Source organism: Schistocerca americana, chromosome 4 (genome assembly GCF_021461395.2).
Source record: "Schistocerca americana isolate TAMUIC-IGC-003095 chromosome 4, iqSchAmer2.1, whole genome shotgun sequence".
Classification (NCBI taxonomy): domain Eukaryota; kingdom Metazoa; phylum Arthropoda; class Insecta; order Orthoptera; family Acrididae; genus Schistocerca; species Schistocerca americana.
The window spans coordinates 668,200,327-668,210,235 of record NC_060122.1 but is presented as its reverse complement, the minus strand read 5'-3'; the positions used below and the strand labels follow the sequence as shown (position 1 = coordinate 668,210,235).

Below are 9,909 nucleotides of genomic sequence, written 5' to 3'. Positions count from 1 at the left end.
AAGAAAATATTGTCAGTTTAGTGTTGATCAGAATAGGTAAAGAGCGAAATGTCTGAGTACGTTCAGTTTTGCTCAGCTGTTTGTAAGAGGTTTTTCAGCACAGTAATTCAATTATTTTTCTAAGGGGACGTTTCAACACGTGTACCAGATCTTGAAACCCTGCGGCAACGGATAACCACAGTCGTTGAATCGATCCCTCCAGTGATGTTGGCTAATGTGTGGACGGAAATTGAATATCGTTTAGATGTGCTACGTGCTACCAAGGGTGCTCATGTGGAAGTTTACTGATGTGTGAAAAAAACTTTGATAGTCTGTAAACAATTAGACACCAATTTCATATTTGTATCTTACTTCTAGCCTGAGTTATCAATTTATGTAATCAGGGAAAGACTTTTCGGACACCCTGTATTACTTTGGTGTCATCAGCATGTGTATCAAGTAACACGTCTCGTTACATCTCTACAGCTGCACAATTTCGGTGTTATCTAGCCATTCTAGAGTGTATTGAAGAAACAAATAAGGATCCATTATCTTCCTCCGGCGTCTTTGAATGAATAGCCATATTTTCATAGTGAGATATTGTAGGAAATACCGTTGATCATGATTTAAGTTTTACGTGCATCAGTTCCCAATCATATTCAGTCTGTTTTGATTGTCACTCGCCGTGTTTGGTGAATGTTCATATAAATTTGTCCAGATACAGCACGATAATTCTGAAGCATTTCCATTGTTCTGTTCATCCTTCACACAACAGGAAGAGGCAGACAGCGAGGAGAGCGCCTTCAACCGTCGGATGGACTTCCTAGCGGCCTATCTGTCTTTCAGTAAAGAGCAGCGCGCACTCATGGGGGACAGCTTCCAGCAGCTCGTCGTCTCATGCCAGTTCAGTGGAACGTCCTGTCTCAGCGAGAGCCAGTGAGTGTTGCGATCGTCACAGCTTACAGACGTAGTACAAGAACAGAAACTGCTGACCCTTAAAATTTCAGTACCATGATTGCTGTAAGCACCAAATGTCATGTTATATAAGGCGTGTTACATAGCTGTACATACAAAGTATCAGAATTTCAACACAACCGCACAAAATAGGTACAACTAAACCCACCTACATTCTCTACGTAATGAAAGATCGTCCAGAGGGTATCTAATTCAGAAATCGTGTTCGAATGTTGGATATTTGTATGAAGATCGTGTTACGTCTCATGTAAGAAGAGACTGCGATTTTTCGTTACATTGATGAACGACTGTCATGCAGATATGAAATAGATAGGTTCAGGAGAACCTTACTGAACTCGATGCAGATTCTCAATGTCCCCATGCGAATAGCGCCTCAGAGGAGAGATGCACTGTCCATTCGGTAGTGTAAGATATACAACATCACGTACCTTCAATCAGGAAATGGACTTGTTCACAGCAACACAAGTATCCACATGGACAGTGTGACGTGTCGGGAAATCATCGGCTGTCAGTACAAAGATTGTTGTGACTTCCTTTGTCACGACATTAGCGAGTGAGACGCCGACAATGGTGCGTCCAACAAAACAACGGACACAGGACAGGCTCCACTTCGTCTTTTCGGAATAGACCAGGTTCTGATCAGAGCATTGCGAGGGACCTATCCGTCTGTGGAGACTCCGAGGAGAACGAACATTATTATACCGCATTCCCCATCGTTATCATACAGGCCCACCAACTAGGCTGTTAGTGTGGGATGGCTCTGGGTTCACAAAACGACCTCCACTGTAACGCAGTCGGTAATTTGGACAGAAGCGTTACATTTCTCACGCTTTAAGCCAGTGGCAGTTAATAACAAGGAAGTTAATATTGTTTACATTTATGGAATACTCCAACGGCATTTGGAGGAACATAGACAACTAAAAACTGCAATACATAGCATCAATGTTGTACAGCAAAAATTATTATTTCCAAAGGTATGTGATCATTTTACGACTTTTACAACTATCTACACGAGAACCACAAATTTATTATCTTCAATTTTAAACGGATACAGGAATAAATATTCTTGAATGATATACTGAATGTTGTGGACTCTGGAAATGTGAGTATAAATTTCTAAACCCACCAAGTGACTATTAATCACTATCATCAGTAATTTTGTCCATATAACACAGTAGTCTGTGGCAGTACTCTTGGTGTACTGTTTTGCAATGTATATTTTCATACTTCGAATGTAATGTAAGCGTTGTTCGCTCATACCTGTTTGTGTCTACTTCAATACGCTTATCAACATGCTTAACGATAGTTTTCAGTTTGTTTGTGTATGTGACACCTTAACCATTATCTGTGTAACTTGTTTTAGAGATTTATACTCAATTATTTAAGGTCCAAAACATTCAGCACATCATTGCAGAATATTTATTGTTTTTTACCCATATAAAATTGAAGCATTGAAAATTTGTTTTTTCTATGTATTATCATTATTTTTATTGGTCCTCGGCCTTTTCGCCGTACATCAGTGTTCAAAATACACATTTACATTAAATACACACTAATACTATCATGTTTAATTAAGATGCTGGACAGGTCATACAGTACCAATGAGTGTGTCTATTGAAGTTTTACGACAGTAACAGAACAATTATTACTCACATGTCATAAGCATTACAAACTAAATTTTTCATTAATTCGTATTATATTTGTTCTAAAATTACTTTTTTAGGTATTTTATCACTAGATTTTAAATGGCAACTATTCCTAATCAGAAGAGACGTTTTTCTATAACAGATCCTTCGTTACTTCTTCTCGCTGAATTCTTATTAGAGAGCAAACATAAAAGGAAGCGGTTCACGTGATTAATTACTTTTTTTTGCGCACTCTCAACAAGATGTCCCGCGATAACCAAGATGGTACAGATGACTTGGAAAATCCCCATGACTTAGCCTCATCCATATTGAACTATAGATGGTTCCGCAGCTGCAAGTGGTTTTATGGTACCAAAGTTTTAGTGGGACGTTGTCTTGAACTGCTGGATAGTGACTGTCTTTTAACTGACTGTCTTCTTGCCAAAGGAAATTTATGTTGCATTTGAGAATGTTCTAAAATTCTGTCTGTGGTAAGTTTATATTGCAATCCATCCTAGTTATTATTTTTACTATTTTCGCGAGCACATCCACTTTTTCCGTATACGTATATCTGACTTGGCAGTGTACTCTCACCCACATCATCTGTATGAGTTTCCCTTTTCTGTTATATTGAATGAACTGTTCTATTATGTTGATGGCATAATTATTCGAAGATGCTCTCCAGTCTCTTGTTGTTATTGTCTTTAAAACAGTCACAGAATCAGTGACTGTCAAAATTTTGTTTTCAGTTAACTGCGTAGAGTACGTTAATTCTTCTAGGTTAGCGATTGATTCCGTAGTAAAAATTCAGGTAACTGATATACGCTGACGACTGTGGTCAGTTGAATTCGCGTCCTACGTAATCGTTTAAGGTTCGCTTGGAGCCACCAGTGTAGATGAAGAAATAATCTGGTCATTCACTCAACATTTTGAGTAAATGTATTGTCAGTAGCCTCCTCTGGACTAATAGTCAGACTTGTAAGTAAGTACCGGATGATCAAAAAGTCAGTATGAATTTGAAAACTGAATAAATCACGGAATAATGTAGATAGAGAGGTACAAATTGACACACATGCTTGTAAAGACATGGTGTTTTATTAGAACCAAAAAAATACAAACGTTCAAAAAATGTCCGACAGATGGCGCTTCATCTGATCAGAATAGCAATAATTAGCATAACAAAGTAAGACAAAGCAAAGATGATGTTCTTTACAGGAAATGCTCAATACGTGCACCATCATTCCTCAACAATAGCTGTAGTCGAGGAATGATGTGAACAGCACTGTAAAGCTTGTCCGGAGTTATGGTGAGGCATTGCGGTCGGATGTTGTCTTTCAGCATCCCTAGCGATGTCGGTCGATCACGATACACTTGCGACTTCAGTTAACCCCAAAGCCAATAATCGCACGGACTGAGGTCTGGGGACCTGGGAGGCCAAGCATGACGAAAGTGGCGGCTGAGCACACGATCATCACCAAACGACGCGCGTAAGAGATCTTTCACGCGTCTAGCAATACTTTGTTTTTTTTTGTTTTGGTTCTAATAGAACCCCATGTCATTCCAAGCATGTGTGTCAATTTTTACCTCTCTGTCTACATTATTCCGTGGTTTATTAAGTTTTCAAATTTATACTGACTCTTTGATCACCGGGTATTACGTTATAGCGGAGTAATCACGGATGAAGTGGGGTATCGCACGCTTCTATTGTGAGAGTGTTCGTAGGAGATTGTGTCGTTACTCATAAGCATATCCTGTTGCACCTGTACTGCAATTTATTCGACTTGCTTCAACTGCATTGCGCTGCATAAAAGAACCGTAGTCGATTTTTGTTCTTAATAACGCTCTGAACATGTCGAGTTATATTCTAGGACGGCTTTCCAACCACATACGACACAGCGCCCCAATTATGCTTGCAACTTTCTCGCAGGCTTGCATTAAATTGTATATAGGAGGAACCTAAAGTTAAAAGAGATTCAATCACCATCCCATGACATTTTGTGTCTTTTTCGCATAGCTATATTGAAGTAAAATGGTCACATTTCTTTGGAAATAATCTTGCATACGTAGTAGTCTCACTGATTCTGTATAGGCTGTCTGTTCAGTCTTAGGTTGTCTGATAATGACCCAGACAGCCTAAAGCTGGTTCACAGTGAAATATGAAATAAATACTACAGCATCACAATTTTAAGCTAACGACCCTGAAAAAGTGTTCGATGTTTGTCATTGGAGCTAGTTTCTGTCTACTCAGCCTAAAAGTATTGTTCAGAAGGTATGTATGGATAATCTTGAGGCTATATTTAAGTGAAGATTATACCTATGTGATTCATTCTGCAGTTGCTGGTACCTATTGAGGACGTTCTTTTCTCGAACACTCTCTCCCGCAAGCCAGCAACTTACATATCTAGTTGCACTGTACACCAAAAGCACCAACATTTTCTGTATTTTTTTTCCTTTTCTAGGTACTTCGCTCGGAGCGTTCACTCAGGGTATGGGAATTGTTATACTTTCACCACGAACAGGAAGACCGTCTTACCGGGAAAGGAATATGGTAAGCACCGTATATGGTTTTTATAACACAGCGCATAAATGAGAAAAGTAGTTCACTGCATGGTATTGCGCACTATTTTATTTTATTTGTCTTTCATCTTGTTACTGGAACTGCAGAATATTTCCGTGTTTTTTAGTGCCCCTAGGAGTAAACACATCTGACATTGTCGTCGATTATGTATCCTCCAGCAGAGACCGTTATGCGGCTTACTGACAACACGTGTAGATGCGGATTTAACTCAGTGGCCCTATTTGTAACTCTTTCATTTTCTAAAACTTTCGTAATCATCGTTAACAACGCAAACACAACACTACGTTGCACAAGTTCTCATCACACATAGATGTTCGTTTATTCGATGCAAAATGTTGAAGAAAAATGAGCTAACTACTCTAACTACTGCAACGTTTCAGTATATTTCATAAAAACCAGTTCAAGTGGGGTATGATGTTCGACTCTGAAATAATTACTAGAAGTAGGAACTATAATTACACTATTTCTTTTGTTAGTCAAACAATGTCGTTATGTAGGTTCGGTACCTCACATAGCTGAAGTAGCAGAATGTCTTAGTTGCATGAGCTCCTGGGCCTGATTTAGAAAGAGAAAATATTTTGATTAATATACTGATAGCTCTTTTCAATTGAATTAGTGCAGTGCCTTGTGTGTGCCTTATCTGAAGAATGATAGAAGAGTCAGTGTTAATAATGTAGAATGAACCCAACGCAGCTAAGAATTATATCTCTTTATGATTTACCGATCATTTTCATTGGTAAAAATCTTTTATAAATACTAATAGGTAATAGCAAAGAGGTACTGCGTTTCACAAACGTATAATATACAGACGTATAAGAATTTTACGATTCAAATGTCTGTAAATTTTCAGACCAACTTTAAAATGAAAATGAAAGTTCTTCTTTGGAATCGATTCACTGATAACGGATCATAAAAAGTATGTATGCCCATTTTGGGGCATTTCACTAATATTCTGGCGTCTGTGAAACTACCAATATTTAAAAAAGTGGTTTTAACGAATGTAAATTCGGACGATATGTGGAGCAGTGTATCAAAACTAAGTGATTAATACTCTTGAGAGATGGCGCAATCTTAGCTCGAACAGCAACCATTACTATATGGACGGAGACGTCCATGTTATGCCGTGTTCACTCTGTGAGGATACATCAGGCGAAAGCGAAAGCAGACAGGTGCCACTGTGCCTCCTCGACATCAAACAACAATGTGTAAGGACATGAACTGGAATGCTCTCATACACTCCATCGCAGGTAAACCACGCTGCAGACTTCTTTTAACTGGTATGACACTGGGAAATGCAGTTCTGCTGTTCACAAATCACTTGTGGGATCTACCGTACAGTGTTGATGTTATGGATTCCATTAAATAGGTTTTATAGGATTTATGTGCAAAGAATGGTCATAAGTTTGTTTAAAATAGGGTGTGTGTCACGGAAATGCTGAAGATGGGTGCCCACTATCTCGCAAAAGGGTACTTACAAAGTTTCAAGAACAAGTGTTTATTTATTAATGTTCTTCACCATTATCAGCATTTCTCTTTTCTCACTGAAGACCTGCAACAACGTGCGATAGATGTGGACGGATGACGGATGGCAGCGACGGGTAGAGGACAATGGAGAAGGAAACCCGTAGCTACGCGTGGTGAGTTGGGCCTGATTGCGTTAAAATAAAGTAAAATAATGAATATAATACTAGGAATAATGTTACTTTGAAGATTAACATTAGTACAGAAGGGAATTGGACATGTGGGCACCCAACGGTCCAACAATCCGCCACAGCATATTAAATGTCTTATGGATAATCTTATGGAGCCAAAGATTGAATTTTAAAAAATCCATTGCGAAACTCCTTCTCCTCTACCGAATAGTACTTCCACGTAACGTTTTAAAATTACGCTTTTCGAATGTACTATAATTAATGCAGCATTCTAATATAGTAATCTATACTGCTGTATAAAGACAAGTCGGTGTGTAAAGATGTTACCAAAACCCCGTAAAGTTCTTGACCGATTTACTTCAAATTTTTACATGATTCTCTTAGAATCGTTCGGAAAGACATAGATTGCACATTTTAAATTCATTCTCTCTCTCTCTCCCCCTCTCTCTCTCTCTCTCTCTCTCTCTCTCTTCCTCCCTCTCCCTCTAAAGGGGAAATGTTGTTAGCAAAAAATCTCGAACAGGGCTTGACCAATTTACTTAAAATTTTTACACAATACTTTTATAAACGTTCGGACGGAACTAGGCACGTTTTTTAATATGTATGATATACAAATATACAGGGTGTTACAAAAAGGTACGGCCAAACTTTCAGGAAACATTCCTCACACACAAATAAAGAAAAGATGTTACGTGGACATGTGTCCGGAAACGCTTAATTTCCATGTTAGAGCTCATTTTAGTTTCGTCAGTATGTTCAAAAAATGGCTCTGAGCACTATGGGACTTAACTGCTGTGGTCATCAGTCCCCTAGAACTTAGAACTACTTAAACCTAACTAACCTAAGGACATCACACACATCCATGCCCGAGGCAGGATTCGAACCTGCGACCGTAGCAGTCGCGCGGTTCCGGACTGAGCGCCTAGAACCGCTAGACCACAGCGGCCGGCGTCAGTATGTACTGTAGTTCCTCGATTCACCGCCAATTGGCCCAATTGAAGGAAGGTAATGTTGACTTCGGTGCTTGTGTTGACATGCGACTCATTGCTCTACAGTACTAGCATCAAGCGCATCAGTACGTAGCATCAACAGGTTAGTGTTCATCATGAACCTGGTTTTGCAGTCAGTGCAATGTTTACAAATCCGGAGTTGGCAGATGCCCATTTGATGTGTGGATTAGTACGGAGCAATAGCCGTGGCGCGGTACGTTTGTATCGAGACAGATTTCCAGAACGAAGGTGTCCCGACAGGAAGACGTTCGAAGCAATTGATCGGCGTCTTAGGGAGCACGGAACATTCCAGCCTATGACTCGCGACTGGGGAAGACCTAGAACGATGAGGACACCTGCAATGGACGAGACAATTCTTCGTGCAGTTGACGAGAACCCTAATGTCAGCGCCAGAGTAGTTGCTGCTGTAGAAGGTAACGTTGACCACGTCACTGTATGGAGAGTGCTACGGGAGAACCAGTTGTTTCCGTACCATGTACACCGTGTGCAGGCACTATCAGCAGCTGATTGGCCTCCACGGGTACACTTCTGCGAATGGTTCATCCAACAATGTGTCAATCCTCATTTCAGTGCAAATGTTCTCTTTACGGATGAGGCTTCATACCAACGTGATCAAATTGTAAATTTCCACAATCCACATGTGTGGGATGACGAGAATCCGCACGCAATTGTGCAATCACGTCATCAACACAGATTTTCTGTGAACATTTTGGCAGGCATTGTTAGTGATGTCTTGATTGTGCCCCATGTTCTTCCACCTACGCTCAATGGAGCACGTTATCATGATTTCACACGGGGTACTCTACCTGTGCTGCTAGAACATGTGCCTTTACAAGTACGACACAACATTGGGTTCATGCACGATGGAGCTCCTGCACATTTCAGTCGAAGTATTCGCACGCTTCTCAACAACAGATTCGGTGACCGATGGATTGGTAGAGACGGACCAAATCCATGGCCTCCACGCTCTCCTGAGCTCAACCCTTTTGACTTTCATTTATGGGGGCATTTGAAAGCTCTTGTCTTCGCAACCCCAGTACCAAATGTAGAGACTCTTCGTGCTCATATTGTGGACGGCTGTGATACAATACGCCATTCTCCAGGGCTGCATCAGCGCATCAGGGATTCCATGCGACGGAGGGTGGATGCATGTATCTTCGCTAACGGAGGACATTTTGATCATTTCCTGTAACAAAGTGTTCGAAGTGACTCTGGTACGTTCTGTTGCTGTGTGTTTCCATTCCATGATTAATATAATTTGAAGAGAAGTAATAAAATGAGCTGTAACATGGAAAGTAAGCGTTTCCGGACACGTGTCCACATAACATATTTTCTTTCTTTGTGTGTGAGGAACGTTTCCTGAAACTTTGGCCGTACCTTTTTGTAACACCCTGTATAGTTGTATATTGCAGTCCCCAGGCTAGTGATACAATGCTCTTTAGCTAAGGACACTTTATAAAAATCCATGAAGTGGTTGCCGATTACTTTGGGGTCACACTTAGGATTGTGATCCCACATATATAAATTCATTACTACACGTTTGCTGTTCATCTATGTTATTCCAGTCGTCTCATCGCTGTCTACGAAGAATAACTGTCTCCCTGGTTCCTGGTGCTTCAGTGTCAACTTTTTCTCGAATTCCTCATGCTGTCACATACTCGTTCCCACGTAGAAGAATTTTCCTGCACCAAGCAAACGTGTAAGCACCCCATCATTCTCCCTCAACTTCCCCGCATTTTAGCGTATTATCTCTCAATTTATACGTATTTTCTCTCAATTTTCGTAATTTTAGCTATTGTATGCCACTTCTGCTTATAGGACCATGACATCACTTGTCATGTATTCTAAAGTAGACACACACACACACACACACACACACACACACGCACACACACACACACACACACACACACAGAAAAATAGCGCATTTGCACTAAGTGTTGCAAACTGTACTACGCTTATAAGCAATTTTAGAATACTTGGCGATAATTGATGTCATGATGGCGTGTTTGACCCTGTGCAAGACTGTCCACGTGTTTTAAATTATAACAAACAATAATTACAATGTGCTTCTCTGTACCAATCAACGT

General features: G+C 40.2%; 1 protein-coding gene across 1 annotated transcript in view; it reads left to right on the top strand.

Moving 5' to 3' along the window:
* The first annotated feature begins 793 nt into the window (after positions 1-793).
* The window catches only part of LOC124613688 (degenerin unc-8-like), a 214,160-nt gene continuing 205,044 nt past the window's right edge, over positions 794-9,909 (top strand). The window contains exons 1-2 of the mRNA XM_047142405.1: positions 794-915; positions 5,039-5,127. Of these exons, the coding sequence (XP_046998361.1) occupies positions 794-915; positions 5,039-5,127 (211 nt within the window). The remainder of the gene's footprint in view (positions 916-5,038; positions 5,128-9,909) is intronic.